At 36.4% G+C, this 25,078-nt stretch overlaps 1 protein-coding gene across 3 annotated transcripts in view; it reads right to left on the minus strand.

Moving 5' to 3' along the window:
- LOC150110071 (uncharacterized) overlaps window positions 1-25,078 on the minus strand; it is a 184,083-nt gene that overhangs the window by 72,323 nt on the left and 86,682 nt on the right. The window contains exon 3 of one of the 3 annotated variants that reach the window (XM_090391090.1): window positions 9,078-9,191. The exons of 1 other annotated variant lie outside the window; for it this stretch is intronic. In XM_090391090.1, the coding sequence (XP_090247216.1) occupies window positions 9,078-9,191 (114 nt within the window). The remainder of the gene's footprint in view (window positions 1-9,077; window positions 9,192-25,078) is intronic. One more of the 3 variants, XM_090391098.1, reaches the window with a different exon arrangement.

Raw genomic sequence — 25,078 nt, forward strand, 5'->3', positions numbered from 1 at the left:
ATATTTCTTTGTGTGTGTGTGAGATTTTGTGGGTTTTAGAATATTTGTCAATTTTTGGTTTGTGGTGAATACCAGTTTGCAAGTATGTTTGAAAATGTATTTGTAGGCTTTGTATGTGTTCTGGATGTATGACAGTTTTATAACTTTTTGTGTTGGGAAATTTGGCAAACTTCTTCAAGTTCAACAACAACATGTATATTTGAATATACATGTTGTTGTTGAACTTGAAAAAGTTTGTCGAGATTATGTGCTGAAGTTTGCTACTTCCCAACACAAAAAGTTATCAAACTGCCATACATTCAGAACACATACAAAGCCTACAAATACATTTTCAAACATACTGACTACAAACCAAAAATTGGCAAGTCTTCTAAAACCCACTAAATCTCACACACACAAAGAAATATTAGAACCACAATGTAGTCTACAAATTTCCCTGCCAAAAAGACTGTGATATCACCTACACAGATTCTACCATCAGGTCATTATGGGCAAGACTACAAGAACACTTCCGTGAACATTTAAACACTAAAAAAAAAACAACATCAAAAAGAAAAATAGAATACAAAGTACAGGGAAAACAGAAATAGCAGTTCACGCCCTTGAACAGAAACATATCCACAAATCGACAAAGTCATCATAATAGACAGACAAGACAATGAAACAATGCTTAGAATATCAGAAATGATAGCCATAAAATGTGATGAGAAATCAATCAATGTCCGCCAACCCTACATATATAATCTCTGAGTGTTGGAAGCTCCACAACATAAAAATTAGGTCACAACTCCGACCAATAGGCGATAACACAAACACTTCACAGGCAGAAACACCAAGCCGACACTACATAGCATCCACCTTCCTCCATGAGTTCAGATGACGACTCACACGATCGAAACAGCTTGCACCCTGTCAACCCTCTCCCTCTCTCTCTACCCCCCCCCCCCTTTTCCCATAAACTCTTCCCCATCCTCTAAAAAAGTTTCTATTTTCAGCCCCCTTTTTCATCTTTTTCCCACCCTACAAAAAAAGAAGCACTCCACCTACCCTTAAAAATAATATATGTATATATTATATATAAAAAAAAACAGGTTTTTTCAAATTAATTCTCCCACATTGCCTAAGCGCCCCCCCCCCACTTCCCTTTCAACACCACAACAGCAGAAGTATGCACACTGCAGAAAGAAGACAGGCAACAACATCCAAGAAAAGGTATGTGTGAATTTTCTTCTATTATGCTACATATATTTGTCTCTAAAATACCTCTGCAATGCCCTAAGAATTCTTGAGTAAAAAGCCAATGACATTAAAAAAAAGGGGCACTCCTAAACAAAAGCAGACAAAATAGCTGTAAAAATAATAGTTTTTAAGAGGAGAACATGGGAGTTTTCCCAGAAATAATACCTGCATTAAGAAATTTTCTCTCAGCAGGTATATAAATTTTATTTTCTTTCTACCATGTGATCTTTCTTCCTTCCAGTTTATATTTCATAGTTGAAGTCCCCCATAATAATCACTCGACTTGTACTCGTACTAATTTGGCAATGCATATCTTCCAGATCATCTGTGAACTCCCTGGAATTCACCTGCTATCATCAGCAGTACTCTCCCCCCTCCCCATTCTATCTTCCCTGAAAATACTAAACCCTTCACATTCAATCTTTGAAACTACATCATGTGCTGTTAACCAAGTCTCACTAATGGCTATAACTTTTGGTGAGATCAAACTAACCAATGCCAAAAACTCCTACCTCTTGTTCCTGATACTTCTGCTGTTAGTAAATAGGAACTGCAACATCTCTTTAGTCCCCCCCCCACCATTACTTTCTGAATTAACTACCCTCTTCAATATTTTTGCTTAAGAGACTATATTCTTCACTTGTTCATTCTCACACTCACTCACTTCATGGGTGCCTTCATACAAACTCACTTGCTTCCACCATAATTGCTAAGTTTCCCTGAAACGAAGCTCTCTCCAGACACCTAACACCAAAAACATTCAGATGTAGTCCCATCTGCATTGTATAAGTCCTTTCTGTCGAACAGAGACTGCAGATCCACAAATTCTACATCATTCCTTTTGCACAATCTATGTACAGACTCACTGGCTATCAATGCCCTCCTCGGTTTGCTTCTATCCGTGCACGGTAGGAGACTTACAATATACTGTATCTCAAATGAGATCTCTGACAGATGAATTATTGGAACCAATAACCTTTATTTGATTCATTCCATGTATTTTTCATTCCATTAAATCATAATATGGAGCTTCAATCAGCACTTAAGCCTAATTACATCACGGTCTCATAATTTGACTCTCCAATATCTGATTTTTCTATTCTTGCAGACAACAGCATCACATGCACCTCTGCAAGATACAGGTGCACTATAGCACTTCACTTCTGGATCAATATTTTCTTCAGGTGGGACTGTAAAGTTCAATTCTTATTTGCAAGCTCCACTTTTTCTCTAAAAATATGGGTATATTTAAGTCTACTAGTTTACCTTTGATGCAGATTTAAATTTGATCTGTTTTAAAACTTTCATATATGCTTTTCATTTCAATATGATACTGATTTTTATCTTGCTCAAAAATAATGGTGATTACTTTATTTCAAACCCAATGTGTGTATATATACTCTTTTACCCTGAATCTACCTCAAGATCAATAACAGTATCAATAAGAATTCTTATTTCTTGTGTTTTCTCCAATTTCTTATGCATAATTTTGGCTCCAACATGGCTCCAACACAAATATATTAATAATGACTAGTCAATGTCCTAAGCAGATATCCACCAAGTATTTATCATTTGAAAAAGAGATGTGCTCTTTTCTCCAAATTTTCTTAAAATTAGAAATCTTAGAAGCAGAATAGTTGTTGGAAGAAGAGAGAACGAAATGTGAGAGTAAAAATTGTAGGATTGCTACCCAGATATGACAGTACTGAGTTAAGAAGGAGGGCAATGGCAGCAAATGATTTCACACACAGGCTGCATAGAAGAAATGGATGCAAGCTTTTAGATGTGTGGAGTGAGTCTGATGGCAGAAAAGACTTGTATAAGAGGAATGGCCTGCACTTAAATTGATTTGGCATCAAGAGCCTGGAAAAACTGCTTCTTGGTATGAGACCTAATGCAGAGTCAAGGAAATTAGATCATCAAGGGAGGAATGGCAAAAATGTGTGTGAAAGTTTGGCTATGGTATGCAAATGTGATAAAACAGTTACTTAAATATATAAAGAGCCAATAGGTTTCATTTCGGTGATATAAACATTATTTAAATTAAGGGGATATTAAATCCCACATTGTTTTAAAACCGAATAAGAAACTCAAAGATTGGAATAAGAGAGTTTCATGCCGAATATAGTATAATAAACTATAAAAGTATCGGTGACTACTAGCGGGAGCTAATGCAAGTAGTCCAAGTACATAGTACAAACTCGGGCAAGGCAACTCGCAGCAAAGGTGGTAAAGTTCTGATCGCTATTCTTGGTATTTTCCATAATGTAAAACACATTTCCTAAGAAATGTATGCTGTTATTACATTATTGTGGGAGGTCACTACCCAGACCAGTTTCAGCCTTTATTGAGGCTTCATCAGTAAGTAGCTAGACCAAATTAATACCAAAGGGTATAGCGAAATACCCTTTGGTATTAATATATACTCTGTATATATTAATACAAAATACCCTTTGGTATTAATATATACTTATATACTCTGCTATATGAGTTGTCAAAAAGGTGCACCCATTAAGTTACTTAAATATATAAAGAGCCAATAGGCTTCATTTCGGCGATATAAACATTATTTAAATTAAGGGGATATTAAATGCCACATTGTTTTACAACCGAATAAGAAACTCAAAGATTGGAATTGGAGAGTTTCATGCTGAATATAGTATATAAACTATAAAAGTATCGGCAACTACTAGCGTGAGCTAATGCAAATAGTCCAAGTACATAGTACAAACTCAGGCAACTCGCAGCAAAGATGGCAAGGTTCTGATCGCTATTCTTGGTATTTTCCATAATGTAAAACACATTTCCTAGGAAATGTATGCTGTTACTACATTATGGTGGGAGGTCACTACCCAGACTGGTTTCAGCTTTTATTAAGGCTTCATCAGTGAGTAGCTAGACCAAATTAATACCAAAGGAATGCAGCCTCAATAAAGGCTGAAACTGGTATGGGTAGTGACCTCCCACCATAATGTAATAACAGCATACATTTCCTAGGAAATGTGTTTTACATTATGGAAAATACCAAGAATAGCGATCAGAACTTTACCACCTTTGCTGCGAGTTGCCTTGCCCGAGTTTGTACTATGTACTTGAACTACTTGCAGTAGCTCACGCTAGTAGTTGCCGATACTTTTATAGTTTATTATACTATATTCAGCATGAAACTCTCTGATTCCAATCTTTGAGTTTCTTATTCGGTTTTAAAACAATGTGGGATTTAATATCCCCTTAATTTAAATAGTGATAAAAAAGTCTTAACATGATTATGTATGTGGTGAAGGGGTGGAAAAATATGCTTTAGGTTTAGGCTTTTTGAGTATGTCTGGGAGGAAAAACAAAAAGTTCTAGAACAAGACCAAATAGATTGCACATCTAATTATAAGATTAGGCTAGGTGGCAATTTATTATGTCTATACACAAATACCAAGAGCATCAGAAACAAAGGGGTTGAGTTCGTAGCTTTAATGAATATGAGGTAGTCTAAGATTGTTGGCATTAATGAAACCTGGGATTGAGTGTAATGGGTATACTATTTTTTAGGAATAACAGAAGAGATAGGAGAGGAGGAGGAGGAGGACGAGTACTACTAATGATATCATATGACTTAAGGCCAGTTAGGGTAGAAACGCAAGAAAAAAAATTATTGTAACAATGTTTCATGTAGCGATGAGTTTATCTGGTGTGAAGTGGAGGCTAACAAAATGAAATATACTGTGGGGTGTTGCTACAGACCTCGCGGCTCAAGTTGCAGGGAACAAAGAAATGAATCTCCAATTTTTCCTTATGGGTACCAAATGAGTGATCATTATAGGTGACTTTAATTTTCCAAACATTGATTGGATAGAAGAGAAATCTCATGTTAAGAAAGAAGAATAATTTACTGAATTGTTGCGAGACAACTTTCTCAAGCAGCATGTGAAAGAAGAAACTCTAGGTCAAAGAATGGTGTTGGATTTGCTCAGTGTCAGAAGGGGTCTCCTGCTAAGAATATGAACAGTGATCGTGCTGTGCTTTCTTGAGAAGTATCTAATTGCATGATGCTCCAATTAGAACATGTAGAACTGTAGTTCAATTGCATGCTGAACTACAATGCTGGAAATTATCAACTTAGGAGAATACTATCTTTGGTCCCATGGCATCAGTTACTGAAAAATGTCAGCAGTGGATGGGAATCTTTAATAAAGTGCTTAAATGAGGCAGCAAGAATATCCCTAGTGATTAAAGAATAAATAGATTGGGAGTGAAATAAATGTACAATCTTATTAAGCAAGAGATCCACAAGAAGATTAACATGGAAAGAATATCATGAGAATAAGAGGAGTTATGAAATATATAAAGTTCAGGCCAGAAAATAACGAGTATTGTGTGGAAAGCTAAATCGGATTATGAAAAGGGAGGAATGGCTATGCAAGCTACAGGCAATCCAAAAGAATTTCATCGTTATGCTGCAAGCAAAAGAAAGAATGAATGTGAAAGAATAACTTTATTGAATGCAGATGATACTCAAGTGTCAGAAGCTAATCAGATTGTTCATTTATGACTGCTCACTTTGCTAAGATATATCAACCAGGTGTATGTAACATGGTGCATAGTGCTACTGCTACATTGGATGAAGAGTTAGAGGTTCATGAAAATGAGGTTGAAGAGCTGTTGCATAACTTGGATAAGAATTGGTCTATAAGGACAGATGGAATATCAGCTTGTTTGCTTAAGGAATGTTCAGTCAAATTGGCTAGATCTTTCACATGTTTGTATAACTTAAGACTCAGCTCAGGAATGATACTACAGGAATGGAAGGAATGTATGATGGTGGAAAAACTGATGTGTCTAATTACTGACCTATCAGAATCTCTGGTGTGGTAGTGAAGATTTTAAAGAAATTGGTAAGAACTCGCATACAGAAATGGGTAGACAAACAAGCTATACTCTGCAAGGAGCAGCATGGGTTACTAAAGGAAGATCATGTTTTAGCAACTTGCTCATATTTTATAACAATGTTATGGCCTGAGTTGGATAAAGGGAATGGGTACATTATGATAATATTGGATTTTTCCAAGGCATTTGATAGGATACCACACAAAAGGCTGATGCATAAACTGGAGAATATGGGATTGGAATAAAAACTCTCAACTTGGATGAAGGGATGGTTGACAGACAAATATCAAAAAGTGGTATACAGTTGATGTGAATCTGCCAGATTTAAGGTGACTAATTAATTGTGTACCTCAGGATTAATGCAAAGATAGGCAGGGCAATCAGAGATGCTACTGATATTCAGCACTTACAAATGATTTGAATAGGCTGGAAATCTGGGCAAACGAAACTGGCTATCAGTTTAATGTTAGTAAGCTTGAAGTTATGCACTTCGGTGCGATTAGATTTCCAGCAGCATATTATAGCAGGGAAACTGAGAAAGCAAGGGATCTTTGGCTTATTGGTGAATAAGAATTTGAAGTTCATAGGTCACATGGCAAAAGTAGCGAATACAGTTGAACCGTGAAGAATGGGTTTGAACTATGTGGTTTAACATATACAGTTTTTTTAATAAAAAATTGAAATTTTATTAAAGTTTGGATAAATATTTGCTTGCACATTTTTGTAACACATTAGCTGATATCCTATGTAATTCTATAGCCATATTTTTATTAAGCTCTGCAATATCCTAAGTACCTCCAATTCCTCTACCAGTATTCCCATATCAATGTCTAATCTGGTTATGGAATATCTCTACCTGGATGGTACACTTTTGCATAGTGACGCTTGGTAATTCAACTATTTTGTAAAAGGAATTAGCTCTTGCTCATTCCTTTTCCTCACCATAGAAAAGAACTCTTTGGGATTATCTTTGGCCCTCTTGACTAGTTCATCTCATAATCTGATGTCACCCTATTCTGTAACCCTTCCTGCCTGTGCTTTGTACTGTTCATGAACTGATTTTCTTTTTATACATTTTCCTGCAGCTCTTCTGCTTGATGATGCTACTTATCCATCTAATGCTTACTGGTTTAGGCTCCTGATTGGTGGCTGCTTTCTTCAAATATCCTTTCATAATCTCCCATATGCTGCTAATATCTCCCCCTCCCTCCAGATTCCTATGCCATTGCATTACTATAAACTTGTTTCTACAAACAGCTTAATGACCAGCTCTATAACTCCACATATACCCCTTCTCAAATGAAAATTACATGGCAATCTCTTGGACCAAGACTAAATGATTAGGTAGCCACGTTACTTCTCTAAGGAGAAGTAACGTGGCTACCTAAATTATTGACAAATTTGCTGATGCTATCATTATAACATGCTCAAACCCCAAATCTCTTCCATTACATATGGTCTCAAGTATCTCTTAGCAGTCATATAAATTCCATTTTCTTTCCTCCAGGTGACCACTCCTCCTATGAAAGCATAGTCTGGAAGATAAAACAGATTGAAATCTCAAGAATTGCTTGTCTACACTCACTGATGCTAATTTGCCAATGCATGCCATCTACATTCTACCTTGTATCCCTCCCCTCCAGCGCAGCAATCAACTATACATTTCATTCTGTTCTGTTGGCCTCTATCAGACCAGATAGCTTTGAATGCTCTGGCATCTACATCTCTGCCCTCCTGCTGAACTCCTACTCTTTTAGCTTTAATTTTTCTCCCATCATTAACAAAACTCCTCTCCATCCTGTTCTCTCTGAAAATGCTATACCCTTTGAATTTTATCCCCATGACTAACTATATAATCTTCCATCAAACAAGTCTTAATAATGCCTCTCTCTCTCTCTCTCTTGACCATTCTCCTAGTCACATTATTTCAGGATACCTGCATTCAAAATCATCTGTATACCTCCTAAATACTCATGTTTCTCTGACTTTGCACTTCTGAACTCTCACTGAACAACAGTTTTTCCACACAATTAACTCCAAATCCATTCCATTAATCTTATATTAGTCCTTTCATCCAATGAACTCACTCCACACCTCCACATATCTCATTCCTCCTGCACAACCTGTTCATTTGCAATCATGATTCCCCCCCCCCCTTTCTCCTCAACTTGCCTCCATCAAGCTATGGCAGCAGGCTCATGCTCATGATCTTCTTATTCACTTGTATCAGCAACTCATATCTTCACATATCATACAGCACCTGAAAGATCATTTGTATCTGTAAAAATAATCATCTCTTTCACTTTCTCTCTACATTCCTAATAGATTCATTAACATCCTTAATCTTTGCTGTAAGAAAACAATGTCATCATGCTCTGTGCTTTTCATGGAGTTTCCATACAAAACTCCTCTTACCTTCTGTCTTTTGCTCTTTCACATTCTGCTTTCTCTTCCTCACACTTTCTGCCTTCTTTCACTTCTCTGCTCTATCACTTGCCATATGTTTTTCCACATAAATGTGCTCTTGCTCATTACCACCACATTGTTTGCTTTATTTTCTGCTATTTTCTTTCATGCCATGTTGTTTATCCTTGCATCACGTCATTTATACTTGCTCACATCCATCACTGTACTTTGATTTACAGTCTCACTGACATTCTTAATTACATACATATAAAGAAATTCTTGAAAGTTTTGTCACCAGTACTATCATAGTAATAATTAATTGTCAAAAATATGTTAGCAGAATGTTTAATTACATGGGAAGGAAGAACAGTGACAGCAAAGTATACCAATATCTTTTTTTCCTCTACCCAGGGAAAAGCTAAAAATAATACCTCAGTCTTAAGCAATTGTCCATATGCTAAGTAACACTTTAATTACTTATTATTATGCATGCTTTATTTCATAATGAACTCCAAACAGTCACGATAATAAAGTCAACATATAAAATGACTTACTTGTCGATGAATTCTTGCTTCTTATCTGGAAAAGTAAATTCATCACTGAATTCTTCTATTATTGTATCATCACTATCTTCATTTGAACTAATTTCAGATTTTCTATCTTGATCTCTTATAAATATGGGGAACATAAATGAATATTATTGTTGAACATCTTATTATTTAATTAAATAAGATATCCACTGCTTGCTAAACAAAAAGTTAAAAAGAAAAACTATTCTCAAGACAATATCAACCTTTATGATGCAACCATATTATCATTACAAGGCATATTCTCAGAGTGTGTGCCAGTTATGACACTAACACATTAGGATTTCATGATTAGTTTCAATCAACAATTTTCTTCTAAAGTGATCTATTTGTCAGGATCCAGATGAACTATTTTTATCTTCTAAAGCACTCTTAATTACAACAACCCTAAATCTTAAATGGTTCTGTGAGTGATGTACTCTGTTTACTCCCATAATGTTTTAAACATTTTTACACATCCACACAATTGGTGTTTCTGAAGACAAAAACAGGTGAAATTCTTCTAAATAACTAATAACATGTTATATTCAGGTAATGATGATCACAGAAAGAAATGAGAAGTCATAGTCTTCAACGCCAAACTAAACTTGAAGATAATCTAGTAGAGTAATGTGAGCAAATATCAAAATGGGGAATTAGAAGTTTATACCAATGGTCCAACAGAAGGTTCTGTTTAGGAAGGAGTTTGTTTTTTCCCCTAGTCAAGACAAGCCCTATAAACTCAAAGAGCTATCATGCTCGTCTATAGCAGGCTTTTACAAACATTCATTTTCCCAAGTCATTAGACAAAGTAGCTCATAAAGAAAAAAAGAAATGCTGGTCCTTGTTAGAGAGTAAGAAATAATTACCACACATATAGAAAGATTTAAAGAAATATACATCAAGATGACTGGTGAGAATGCTAATGCAGACAGTAGCAGCTATGGAATTCTCGAGTAAAAATCATCAAAAATAAGGATTATTAACTGCAACAGGCTTTAATGGATGAGCTATGTGAGGGGGGGGGGAATGCCAGTTCATTTTTGCATATCGCAAGAAGTAAAACTATGCCACAATTCATCTGTGAATGAGTTTAAGGAGAGGTATGATATGTATTGTGTAAATAATAGCTAGTGTGTCAATATAGAATCTCCAGTGATGAGTCTTCTGATTCCACGGAGACATTAGAATAATAATAATAAGGTATCAAAAGAACAGATTGACACTTTCTGGTGGAATTGCTGCTAGAAATCGAAAAATAAATCCATTAATTAGATTACAATAGTAAAAACAAAGGGTCTTCAAAAAAAATTTCAAAGTCATTGCTACCTGTTATAAGGAAATCCAATTGAAAAGCATAAGTGACTGAAGATATTTATTGACTGATTTCTCCATGATTTTCTGAACGAGGTTAAAAACATTTCAAGGAAAAAAACTTGTCATTTAAGATATTATTGCTTTCGGATAATGCATCTTGTTACCCAACAACCACGGGTGACTATGATGAAAACAAAAAATAATATTCTTGCCTGCAAATACAATTTTCCTCATATAACCCATGGATAAAGGTCTTATAAAAAACTTTCAAAAAGTATTACCTATGAACAATAATTCAGACAGGCAAAAAGAGACACCAAATCAATGAAGCAGTCTGGACAGAGTTCAACATTTACTTAGCTATTAAAAACATTGTTGATGCCTGGAGCCAAGTTTTTTTCAACATCTGTCAGAAATGTGGTTGGAAAAACTCAACTCCCCAATCTGTTCAACATGCTTTGGTATCTGAGGAACATTAAGATGGTATTAGAGAACACATGGGAATGACTATAACATCAGAATTTGAATTTAGAGAAAAATGATTTTATTGAACTATTGCAAAGTTATACAAAGGCAGTGTAAAGCAACACAGCTTTAACTGCCCCCCCCCCCCCCAAACCGGCCATGATGTCTATAGATGTCCAGCTAAATCTGGATACAATTCTATAACACTCATTGAATAACTTGGATAAGAAGTTCAATTTGGACTCACTATTTCATCCACCTTGGCTGGTAGGGTGGTTAACAGTTTTAGAGGAAGAACATTAAGCTGTTTTGAATGATTGGAGACTAAGAAGATGGAAAATGCTTTAAAGTGATTTATGAATAACTGGCTGGTTAATTTATTGATTTGGAGTTTAATGCTGCAAAGACAGCAAAGGCCATACTGTGTCCTGGCACAGTTACAGCAATATATATGGTTTGATAGGTAAATAAATAATTACATGGAGATAATAAAAATAAAATGCATATATAAGAAGATAAATTTTTAAAGTTATAAGAAGATAAATGAGTAAATAAAATGTATGCACAAAATTTAGTATCTACAATATGATATCTAAATATAAACAAATCCATAATCAAATATCCTTGAATAAATTAATGTTCTGCAAAAATCTAAAAACATCATTCAATCTGTCCAAGTCTGATAGTATCTGGCTGAGTGTATAGGGCTTGACCAAATAAGTAAAAATGTAATTTCTCTCTCATCGGTCACACTCCACCAGAATATGATTAATGGTAAGATGGGTATTGCATTTCCAACATAGGTGGGTCATCAGCCCTCAATAAATAAGAATGAGTGAGATGACTGTGACTTATGCAGAGACAAGCAAGATAACTTTTCTGTTCCTATACTGACTAGGCTGCCAGTGCCTAATTTCAGGCTTAATCTCATGCAATTTGTTCATCAGTTCTTCCTGCCAGGAGTATCGGGCAATTGACTTTGATTTTATGATCTGTGTGTAATCACAGTATAAGGGACTATCAAACAGTATGTTGAGAAAGTATAAGCTGATCTAGCAGCTGCATCTACGTCATTTCTCTTAATTCCAATTTGGAATGGGAACTGCAACTAAACATCGAAATTAACAGTATTTTGTATGAGAGATGGTGCACCTCACCATCACTGGATGCAAATTATACACAGGAGAGGAGATGGCCTGTAAAGAACTCAAAGAATCTGTATAAATTATACACTTCTGGTAGGAATTTTCTTTGATATGCACAAGTGAGAGCTGAATGGCATTCAACTCTGCTGTACAGTTACTGCAATCAAGAGGCATCTAGTTGGAGATTATAATATCAGGAAACAGCAGCAGCACAGCCAACAGAGATATCTGATCTTGATACATCAGTATAGATGAGCAAGAAATCATAGTGGGCTGCTCTATGTGCATTGAACAATTGAAAGTAGACAGATAAGGGCATATAAGACTTCTGTAGTTGACAAAGTGAGAGGTTGCATGGAGAGCAAGCCTGCCATGGAGGAATGCTGTTTTGTTTGGTGTAGGTAATGTTGTCAATACTCATGCCAATAACTTTCATAGTCTCTTTAATGCACATACCAAAAGGCCAGATGCATCTGACGTGTGTGATACAGGACCTCCCAATGTAGAGAAAAGAAAGTAGTCCATGCAGGATGTTCTGGAAGGGACTATTCTAAAGGCATAATTAAAAGAGAAATGTTTTCATCTAAGTGACAGAGAGGGTTCATTTGAATGGGTGATGTGAGAAAAGCACTGGTAGCTAATCAGATACTCTGATGATAGATCAGAATGGAGCACTCCCATTCAATAGAGGATAGAGTGCAGAGGATGTTTGCATTTAGCCCGAAGATGACAAATGTGTATGAAGAAAGTTAGTTTTCTATCAAAGATGGGTCCCAAAAACTTGGCCTCTGGAACGAAGAGGATAATAGTTTGTCAAACTCTTAGATGAGGATTGGGGATGAAGAGTGCATTTCCTGCAGAAGTGTACACAAACAGTGTACACTTCTGCAGATAATCTTAACCCATGACAAAGCGCCCATGAATAGACGCAATCAATAGCTTGAAGTTTTTTCAATAACCCTCATGTTACAGGAATGATAGTAAATTGTGAAGTGTCATCAACTTAAAGGTAATTGCCTACTATGGAAGGAAGCTGTTCAGTAACTGGGTTAACTTTAATAGCAAAGAGGGTCACACTTAAAACAGTGCCTTGAGAAACCCCTTCTTCTTGATATGGCCAAGATAATGTGCTTCCCATACAGACCTGGAATAGAAAGAAACAGGAAGATACCTCAGGAAGAAACAGGAAGGACTCTTAATAGAAACAGGAAGATACCTCCTCAGACCAAGATTAAACAGGTCTTTTAATATATTGTATCTTCAGGCTGTGTCAGGCTTTTTCCATGATGAAGAACACCGAAACCCCATGTTCTCATTTCAGGAAAGTGTCTCTTAATACAAGTTTCTAAATGGACCAAAAGGTCCAAGGTTGATCAGTGTCCATGAAAGCCACATTGTGAGTTGGAAAGAGGTCTCTTGCTTTCTAAGTACCAGAGAAGCCTTGCGTTTAAATTTTTTTTGAAGAACTTATAAAGACAGCTAGTCAGAGCAATGGGACAATAATTGTTGGCCTGGGCTGGATCCTTGCCTGACTTTGGGGTAGCAATGACAATCGACTTATGCCAAGAGTCCAGAAACTCTTCCTCTCCAAGTATTCTGTTGTATAGTAAGAGAGGAGATCCATAGAAGATGGGAGTTCTCGTGGAAAGGCTTAGACGTTGGTTATGCATTTTTAACTAAGTATTTTAAGGAGATTACAACGTCACTAAGATATACATTAAAATAAATTTTAATATACTTCAATATTTCGGCAACGTCACGTTGCCATTTTCAGGAACTTAAGAACAAAACACGTGCATGCAGGCACAACAAACAGTAAATGAGGAAGAAGCAGGAAGCTATTATTTCTCCTAAAGTCCTGATGGTGCCCTCTAGCGGGCAATGTTGGTATTCTTGGGCGAATGGGCTGAAGGTCTTCTGATGTAGGTTTCCTAAATTTCAGGAAGTCTCATGCAGCCAAATTTGTTGAGGTTTGGATTGTTTCTTAGGGCTGAAGCTGATTCCATGAAAAGCCTTTCATACTTGTATATACTACGGTGTACTATCGTGACTTTCTTCCATCGTATTCAATGGCAGATATCCAGTGCATGGTCAGCAAGACTAGAGTGGCTGTACTGGTGAAACCGGATGTAGTCCTTGTGTTCTGAAATTCTGATATTGGCTGTCCTGCCTGTTTGGCCAAAGTAGGACAGCTCACAGCTGCAAGGGACCTGGTATACACCAGGTAGGTCTAGGGGGGAGGTTGGTCTTTAGTAGAGCGGATAAGGGATGCCAATTTTTTATATGGTCTGTAACAACAAGTTAGGTCATTTTTATTTAGGATTTTTGTAATTTTTTCCGAAGTGCCTCGGATCGAGGGTATGGTGATGGATTTAGAGTAATCCTTGTTGTGAGGGGGGGGGGGTTGTAGTTTACTGGTTTCAATATTTTTTGGATTTTTTTTGGGGGGGGGTAGCCATTGGCTGAGAAAGTGTTGAGAATGTGGTTTAGTTCTGTGGTTAGGGCATTGTCATTTGAACAGATAAGTTTAGCCCTGTTGGGTAGTGTCTTAATGACTCCATACTGTTGCGAGGAGGGGTGGTGGGATTGTTGGTGAATGTATCTTCCTGTATGGGTGGGTTTTCTATAGACAGAGAAAACCAAGGTTCCATCAGGCTGGCGGGTGACTAGTGTGTCTAAGAAAGGAAGGCAGTTGTTTTTTTCCTCTTCCAGGGTGAATTTGATTCTGGGGTGTTGGTTGTTTATATGTGTTAGGATGGAGATGAGTACATCGGAGCCATGTGGCCAAATAGTGAATACATCATCAACATAGCGAAGCCAAATGGTTGGTTTTTGTGGGGCAGAGTTTAAGGCTTTCTCTTCAGAAGTGTCCATATAAAAGTTGACCAAGGGTGGGGAGAGTGGAGAACCCATGGCTGTCCTCTGTATTTGTTTGTAGAATTTTCCTGGCCAAACAAAATAGTCTGAGTTTATTGTGAACTGAAAAAGGGCTGTGATATCGGGAGGAAATTTAGCTTGGATTAGCTCTAAGGATTCTTTGAGTGGAACATTTGTGAATAAGGATGAGACATCAAAACTAACAATTATGTCAGTGTGTTTGAGTGTAAGGTTTTCTATGCTGGCTTTGAAATGGGCTCAGTTTTTTATGTGTGAAGGTGTGTTGCCAGTAATGTAGGTTTAATGTAGGAGTAATGCCAGTAATGTAGGAATTAATAAGAGGAGTACTTGAGAGAGTGACGAAATCATGTTTTCCTGGTGCCAAGAATAAGTATGTTGATGCTTAAGGATGTGCAGAGAACAGAGAGTGAAGGTGAGAGAGATGTTTATTTTGAGTGGTACAAATGATTTAGCAGGTGACAAGAGGATATGAAAAAGTTGCTGATGCATGAGAAAAAGAAGAGTGAGAATGTGTGGTGCAAGTTTGAAGAGAGGAAGGATTTATACATGTGAATGGATTTCTTATCAGGAGTCTAGAGAAATTGTTGTTCAGTAAGAGTTTGGAAAGAGTGAGAATCAGGGAAACTAGAACATTGGGGGGGGGATCAGGCAGCCTAGAAGTTAGTAAGTGGGAGAGCGATCACATGATGCTAAATATAGTACCCCAGGTTCTGAAGTTCTAGTGAGCTAAGCAACACAAGGGATAAGGGAACTCTTCCTCTAAAGGAGGGTTAAGAGGGGTTAAGAGGGGTATTGCAGCTTATGTATACTAATGCCAGACGTATTTGAAATAAGGATTAGGAATTTTTGCCATTCGTTAGCTCAACTTTGCCAAACGTGATCAGCATTAGTTAGACTTCATTGACCAAGGATGATATAGTCATAGGAATAGAATGCAAATGATACAGTATCTTCATATAGGACAGAAGGAACAGGAAGGGATTTTGATAATGATAGCATATGAATTGAAGCCAGAAAAGAGTAGAAGTGCATCGGAGAGGACAGGGATGCACAGGGCAGTTCATTTAAGATATCTGGTGTGAGATGGGTGTCTACAGGATGAAATATGTAACTGGCTGCTGCTATAATCCAAGGGATATAAGGGCGAGTGTAGATGACATGCAATGGCAAAGTAGTATGAGTGAATTTTTTTTTTTTTTTTTTTTTTTTTTTTTTTTAATGTTGCTACCATCCATGAAAGGTTATTTACAAACCTATAGTGCATTTTGTACTGTGGGTAGGTTAAGGAATATTTTTCTATTTTTTTATTATTATTATCAATTTTATATTTTTTTGTATTTTTAATTTATTTTTCTATATAGTCTGAAAACCCTGCTCTAGAGATCAAACAATTAACTTTTTCAAGAAACCTGAAAAAGTTCCATGTGAGAAATCACACCAGGTGATGAAATTCATCTTCCACGTAAGTGGGAAGAAGTGGTCACAGGGAAGGAAGGAAATGGAATTTATACACTTTCTGAAAGATAATCAACTCAAAGCAGCATGAAGTTTGGATCTGATCATGTTATGATCATGTTATGATCAGATCCAAACATGCAGAATTTTCTGTTAAGGAGTATTATGTGTGGAATTATAAAGCAGGTTATGACAAACTGAGGAGTCAGCTTTCAGCAGTGCCATGGCATAAGAATTTGGAGGTGAGAGATGTTGGTAGATATCTGCCAGCAAAGGTTGGTCGATTGGGTAGAGCCTCTGCTACTAATGGCTCAGTTAAGCAAGTTTGAGCGCGGTTGGAAGGGGACCAATCGTTCGGTGCTGTTGGCACACTCTCCCTCGATGAGTCTTTGGACTCCCTGGAGGTGTCAAATAATAATAATAATCTCCGACCATCAGCACTTTAAAAAAGTGCTGATGGTCGGAAAGAAACAGAAGTAAACCAAATATTTGAATTACTGAGTGAGCATTATGCAGAGGCACACATCCAGATGATGTTGCAATGTCAGATGTGACACTGACTGAGAGGAGAACAGAGGTTGAAAAAATGGAGTTGCTTAAAATATTATAATTAAAAAATTAAAATAAACAACACAAGCTGTATACTATATTGATGGAAATGAACTACAGGAAACTGATGAAGCTAGGAACTTGGATTCTGGACAAGAGTTAAAGTTTAGAGGGCATACTGAAAAAATTGTGAAAATAGCATATCAGATTACATAGTTGTTGAAGAACACAATAACGACAGGATAGAGAAGTTATTGTTCTACTATATAAGGCTAATAAGGCCACGTCTGGGCTATAAGGTGCAGATCTAGACACCTGGATCACACAAAAGGTGAGTGAAATGTCAGCCTCCTAAATCATTCAAAATATATTACTTTCTTTGTATTTACTATTATTATTAACATTTGACCTCCATGGAGTCAGAGACTCATCGTGGGAGGTCACACTATTGCACACAATGCTCATCTAACCCACACTATTGCACACAACAATCGTGCCTTAAACTGATTCAATGTGTCTAAACCCACAACACACTCAGGCAATGCATTCCACTCACCAACCACCCTCCATGCAAAGAACCTACTCCTCACTCCTCTGTTCACACCCTCCTTATACAGTTTCCAGTGATGGCCCCTTGTTCAACTCCCCTCTCCCATTCTATGAAAAATTTCTTCCATGTCAACCCAATAACAACCCAATCACATTCTCCCCTCTTCCTCCTATTCACGTGGCTCTGCAACTTACATTCTCTCAATCTGTCCTCATACTCTACATTCCGAAGACCACTTACTACCTTTGTGAATCTTCTCTGGACCCTTTCCAACATATCCTTTCACCATGAAAACCTGGCGACCAAATCTGAGCACAATAATCCACGAGGCCTGATCAAGGCATTATACAATGGAATCATAACCTCTATTTCTGCATGTCAGGATCCTCCGTATCATTGCCATTATTTGATGTGATGTCTTCAACTTGTGCAATGTGGCCCCTGAATTCCAGGTCCTTGTCAACCATCACTCCTAGATCTCTCATCTCCTCTACTTCTGTTTAAGTTTCCCCACCAATTGTATACTTTGCATCCTGTTGTTGCTCACCAAATCTTAAAACCTTACACTTGGAAACACAGAACTGATAGTTCCACTTACCTGGAGGTAAGTGGAACTATCAGTGCAATCTATTCAAGTCCTCTTGTAAGGCATTAACATGAGCCTGAATGTGCATTGCTCTCCCCAGTTTTGCATCATCTGCAAACAGCTGGATATCACTAGTTAAACCTGACTCAATATCATTAACATACAAATTGAACAATAATAGTCCCAAAACTGACTCCTGTGGCACACCACTGGTGATCTTTCTCTTTCAAGATACTGCACCCCCATATACACCTTTCTGATACCTATCTGACAGCCAGTCATTGATCCAACACAGAAGTCTGTTATCCAATCCTATCTGTTTCAATTTATTTAAGAGCTTGTCATGTGGCAGTCTATCAAAAGCCTTTGCAAAATCCAAGTACACCACTGTATATGCATCTCCTCTGTCCAAGGTATTTGCACCTTGTTGTAGTACATAAATAAGTTAGTGAAACATGATCTCCCCTTAACAAACCCATGCTGATAACCATAGAGAATGTTGCTGTTATCAACCCATTTCGTATCCTACTTCTCACCAATCTCTCTGGGACCTTCACCACAACTCCAAATATATAGACTGCCTATAATTTGAAGCTATTGCCTTTGAAACTGTTGCAAATGTCCTCTGAATTTCAAAATCTCTATCCATCCTCACCTCAAGATCCCTAGCCTCAATTTTCTGTAAACTAGTACCATCAATATGATATAATATGAAGTACGAGGGTGGTCTTAAAAGTTCTTGGCCTCGACCATAGATGGAAACACTGTTGGCACGATTTTTTTTTTTTTTTCCTGAGTTGGTACATCTGTCATAATCCATGTGAAATTGCAAATCATTCTATCAAGTCGTTTGTTTTATACAGCTGTCAGAAGTAAAAGAGTTGTCCCTTGAAATGGATTAAATTGAGGATGGTGCAGTTATAAAATTCTTTGTAAAACAAGATTTAATGCCAAAAGAAATTCATTCAAAGTTCATAAAAGTTTATGGGCACTCTTCTCCTTCCTTTTCAACAATTAAAAAATGGGCTGCCAAGTTTTATATATTTTGCATAAAGAACTGCAAATGAAAAAGCTTTGTGCAAGATGGGTAGTGCATTTGCTCACAGCATATCAAAAATGCACTCGCATGAAAATCTCGGAACAGTGCTTGGACCATTTTAACAAGAATAAAACTGATTTTGTGCATCAATTTATTACTATGGATGAGACGTGGATACACCATTACACACCAGAATCCAAACAGCAGTCAAAACAGTGGACAGAAGCCGGTTGTTCAGCACCAAAGAAGACAAAGTCGGTTCCGTCAGCAGGAAAGGTCATGGCATTGGTGTTGTGGGATGTTAAAGGCATTTTGTTTATTATCTTGAAAAGGATAAAACAATAACTGGGGAATATTATAATGAGCTTTTAACCAGACTAGACAAAAAAATTTGTGAGAAAAGACCCAGTTTGCAGAAGAAAAAAATCATCTTTCATCAGGACAATGCACCTGCCCACATAGGTGTTTTGGCAATGGGAAAATTAAGGAATCTGCACTATTAACTGTTGGAACATCCACCTTATCCCCAGATTTGGTTCCCTCTGACTTCTATCTCTTCCCAAAACTAAAACTCTTTCTCGCTGGTCAGCGTTTTTCTTCGAATCAAGAGGTGATTGCAGCTGTAGAGGAGTATTTTGCAGATCTTAGTGAGAACCACTACAGGGACAGGATAATGGTGCTGGAATAAATGTATTAGTCTTAAGAGAGATTATGTTGAAAAATAAAAATAATTTTGAAATTATAAATTTGTTTTTTAATTGTTAGGCTGAGAACTTTTCAGACCACCCTTGTAAGTTACAAAAAGTAAAAAGAATTACAAGTAGAATAACCGTTGATCAAATCATTGTCAATAATAATGAAGGAGATACAAATCCTTTGATGTTCAACTGCCAGTAGGTGAAACTTTAAGAACTAGGACTAAGATCTATGAGTTTCATACCGAAAAACTATCAGCAAATCCAAGTGTAAGAATAGAACTCTGTTATAATGAATTCCACGGGACCGCATATATTTGTTCGTAATAACCGTTATTAGTTACATCCAAGAAGGTCATAATTTGAGCGAATTAAAAATGTTTTCAGATTTTTCTCAGCATAGGTATATTGGGTAACATAAATACATATGTGCATACATACATATAAAGAACAAAAATTTATTTTTAAAACTTCACATTTTTACATAAAAAATCATCAAGCATGCTTTGCTTTGCACAAGATGCATATTTCATACGTTTGAAATGGTTCCTTATACCACTAAGATGCTTGAATGTGTCGTCTGAACTTACAAATCGCGATTCCATAAATCTTGTTAAAATATAATTAGAAGAAACACACGTATAAACCACAGTGAAAATTATTTAATTGCAAATATTTCATCCTAAGTATGTTAGGACATCATCAGTACAGTATTTAAACAAAATTAGAAATAACATACAGTTAGGGCACATGATTACAATAGAATCTCATGAAAACATGCATAACGTGCTAAAGTAGTAAAAAAAAAAAAAAAAAAAAAAAAAAAAAAAAAAAAAAAAACCGTTAATTATTTAACACAATTTTGTATGATAATTTCCCATGCTTTAGGAATAGTAAGAACGTCGTTGCGGTTTAGGTTTGGTCTGCGTAGTAGGGCATCAGAACTTTCTTTGTATAAACGTTCATGTTTAAATAAAGATCTATGTAAAAGTTTAGCCTTTTCCCAATGGATCCTATGGTTTGGATTTTCAATTCCGTGTTGAGAGAGGCCAGATTTCTGCGGTTTAAGAAGACGAATGTAGTCTTGATGTTCCGAGATGCGTTTCTGAACAGACCTACCTGTCTGTCCAAAGTAAGATAATTTGCACGAGCATGGAATCTCATAAACACCAGGTAACATCAAGGGTGAGAATTTGTACTTAGGAGAAGGTAATAAGTTGTAAATTTGGTTGATAGGTTTGTAAGTAGTGGCAAAATTGTATTTCTTCATAATTTTAGAAAGACGTTCTAAGATGCCTTTAATGTAAGGTATGGGAATCCTATGCACTTCTTCCTGTCTGGTTTGATGTATGCAGAAGTGACTGATGATTTTACTCCTAAGATACTTAGGATGAAATTATTTACAATTAAATAATTTTCACTGTGGTTTATACGTGTGTTTCTTCTAAATATGAACGCACCACAGGTTTCGTTATTTAAAAAAGTTTGTTAAAATATGTAAAGCACTTTCTGCTTCACACCAGGTAATGATTTTCTCATCATTGCTATTTTCTTCCTCTGAGTATCTACTACTATTATCTTCTTCTGGTGTATGAGAGTTTTGTTTTAAGATGTCAGCGTCTGTCAGTATACCCGAAGTTGCGATGTCATTATCAATGTCTATAAAATTACCAATCTCTGCGCATGTTACAAAATTGTTCAAGTTTCACGTTTTTAACCAAGCTGATAACGGTGAGTTATCCTCTTCATCTTATTCAGATTCGCACTCGTATTCCGCAAGACCGACTTTCTTAAAACAGTTTTGTATCGTAGACGATGACACCAAATTCCAAGCATCACTCATTAAATGTATTGCGTGAAGTATACTGATCTTCGAGTCATAAGCATAAGCATTTTCCGCAGATTTTCTCTGCATTCTATCAGTTCTAACTAACAGACAACGAAAATGGGATTTAAAACATCTAATTACACCTTGATCGAGTGGTTGCAAGACAGATGTCACATTCGGTGGCAAAAAAACAAGTTTTATGTTTGTTAAATTAGCCACTACAGGATGGGCAGGACAGTTGTCTATCAATAACAAAATTTTCCGGTTTTCGCTGCGAAGATTTTTATCCCACTTGCGAATTTCATTTTTGAAAATTGAAGATGTCATCCAGGCTTTCTTATTCGCTGTATAATCAACGGGAAGTTTCTAGGCTTTGCTGATTTTCCAATTACAAGAAGCTTTCTTTTATCGCTACCGGTCATGTTTGCACAAACTAAAACTGTGAGTCTATTTTTGATAAGTTTTCCGCCAATGCACTTTTCGTTTTTAACTTGAAAAGTTTTATCGGGCGTTAAATTATAAAAAAACCCTGCTTCGTCTGCATTTTAAATGTTGTGGTATCCATACCTTCGTTTGATGTCCAGCCATACATTCTTGATCCAGTCAGAAACGTTTTTGTCAATGGACAACGTCTTGCCACTAACTTTTTGCATAGACAATTTTGTTTCTGTTCTTAAAGCGATCAATCCACCCATTGTTGCATTTAAAATCGTTATAACCAAGTTGAACAGCAAATTTTTCGGCTTGAACTTTCAAAATTGGTCCGCTAATAGGTAAGCCAGTGGTTCTTTGCACTTTAAACCATGAAAGAAGTGCCTCGTCAACGTCACTTTTATTACACTTTAAGTTTTTTACACTTCAATAAATTGTTTTCAAAAGCTTTGAGAGTCAACTCGCGATTCTTCCAAATTGTTGATATTTTAGATGGGGACAAACCATACTTCTTTGCTATTGTCAGATTTGATTGGCCACTTTCCACCTCCCATATAATTTCTCCTTTTTCGGAAACCGATAAAATTTTCCGTTTGACTCCCGACATTTTTCCACAACCAGAAATGCGTACGTACGAAATGTCAGTAAAGGAATGAATAATGTGTATTACTCGTTCATCATTCCCATGAAAAGAATTTGTAATAAACATGAAATGCATGCATTAAATCAAATGTAATTCAAATATACCTTCAAAATTATTCGTTATAAATGTGAATTCGCTGTAACCTTGATCGTTATAACCGAGTTCTACTGTATATATATATGTGTATATATACATACATATACATGCATATATATATATATATATATATATATATATATATATATATATATATATATATATGTGTGTGTGTGTGTGTGTGTGTGTGTGTGTGTGTGTGTGTGTGTGTGTGTGTGTGTGTGTGTGTGTGTGTGTGTGTATAGAAAGTATTTTACCTTGGGTATAATAAATGTTAAAGATACCAAGCTATTTTAAACCTGGTTTTACTCCATTTCCCAAGTAAGCAAACAGACAAATAAGACAAGACTTGCATTACGTGCAGGCGTTTGCCCCTGTACGTAATGCAAGTCTAGCTGACCCTGCAGGTAGTGCAAGACCAAGGTAACTCATGGTAAACAGTAGTTTAAATTATAAGGTTAAAAAATCTTATGGTAACTTGTTCTGGTAAAATACTTAAGCTCTGTATTACTAAAATCTTGATATTTCTAGCCTGGCTCCCACTGATGAGACCTCAATAAAGGTCGAAACCGGTCTGGGTAGTGGCCCCTTGCCTTTAATACAAAGCATCATACATCTTCTCCAGGAGATGTGCTTTGCATTATGGATAAATATTAAGATTAGTGATCAGAGCTTATTCTATGTTTACCATGAGTTACCTTGGTCTTGCACTACCTGCAGGATCAGCTAGACTTGCATTACGTGAAAGTCGCAAACTTGACTTATTTGTCTGTTTGCTTACTTAGGAAATGGAGTAAAACCAGGTTTAAAATAGCTTGGTATCTTTAACACACACACACACACACACGTGTGTGTGTGTGTGTGTGTGTACTCTAGATGATGACCTTAATATGAAGGTCAAAACATTGGGAAATTAAAATAATTATTTATATCATGGTTAGAGTTCATAATTATGTAAAATGATTGCTGATCACCGGGTAACACTAAAGGAAAGGATCAAAGAATAATTAATATGATAAAAATATGCCAAAGAATTTGTTATGAGTTTTATTTCCCGAAATTTGGAAATAAACTTGATCTGAAATCCTTAATTCAAACAGTACAGTATTTCCTTTTAAAGGATCACAAACACACAATTTTAGTTTCCAGTTTTGTTTAAGTCATAATGTAAACTAGTCATCTTCACTTTCTTTCATCTCCTTTAAAGTTCAGAACTTTATTTTCTTCATCGTCACCATCAAATTCCTGATATATACCCTCAACAGGTGCACAGGATATGATAGTACTACATGAAAATTTACATCAGTACTAACTTCATATCCACAATTTTCCTCCAAATCAGTCTGTCAAGACTCCAACATCATCAGATCTTATATTTCAATCTTCTAAGGCACTTTTCTAAGGGTCTTCCTCTGGGTCTTTTTCCTGCCAACCTGGCAGCTCATTTTGGTAATCTTTCCTCTCCCATTCTGTTTAGGTGATTAGCTCTGCTAATGCATTCCTGGATGCTGACGATGTCAAGTCATTTCCTAATATCCTCGTTTTTTATATGATATTGCATTGATGCCATCTGGTCATACCCCTAATCTTTCTCAAGACTCTCATATCTGTGGTCTCTAGTCTTTGGTCAAGTGTTTTACTTCTGACACAGCTCTCTCAGATCCATAAGTTAAAATTGGATTGAATTCCTCTTGAATACAGCTAATTTGGTGTTTTGGCTAATTTCTCTCTTATTCCATATAAATTTATTCAGTTGACTTCCAACCATACCAGCTTTGTTGATTCTGTTGTTCATTTCCATATTTAACTTACCACCTTCACTAAAAATCGTGCCTAAGTAGCTGAAATGTTTCAGTTGTTCTATAGCATAGGTTCCCGAAGTGGGCAGTACCATCCCCCAGTGGGCACTGAAGCCTTCTAGGGGGGGGGGAAGCAGCTATAGTGGGATCAGAAGCATTTGGGGCGGTCTAGGAGTCAGTGGCTCTTTATAAAAGAAATTAATTTGTCACATTAATTTGATATTTTTTCTTTGTATTTTTACTTTGTAAGTTCGAAATAAACCATCTAATACATTTGATGGTGTTTTAATTATTATAATAAGATTCTTAGTAATGTAATGCAATCTCGTAATATGTATTCCGAATTTTCATATTTAAACCATTGTATGAAACTGTGCATAATGTTATTCGAGCATACATTTTACAATCTTTACATACAGGCTACATTTCACCAAAATGGATATAGCAATAACTATATTCAAGATGAAGCACATATTGGCCACTTCTTTTTAA

This window comes from Typopeltis vanoorti, chromosome 1, assembly GCF_054136105.1.
Source record: "Typopeltis vanoorti isolate ZY-2024b chromosome 1, IOZ_Tvanoo_1.0, whole genome shotgun sequence".
Classification (NCBI taxonomy): domain Eukaryota; kingdom Metazoa; phylum Arthropoda; class Arachnida; order Uropygi; family Thelyphonidae; genus Typopeltis; species Typopeltis vanoorti.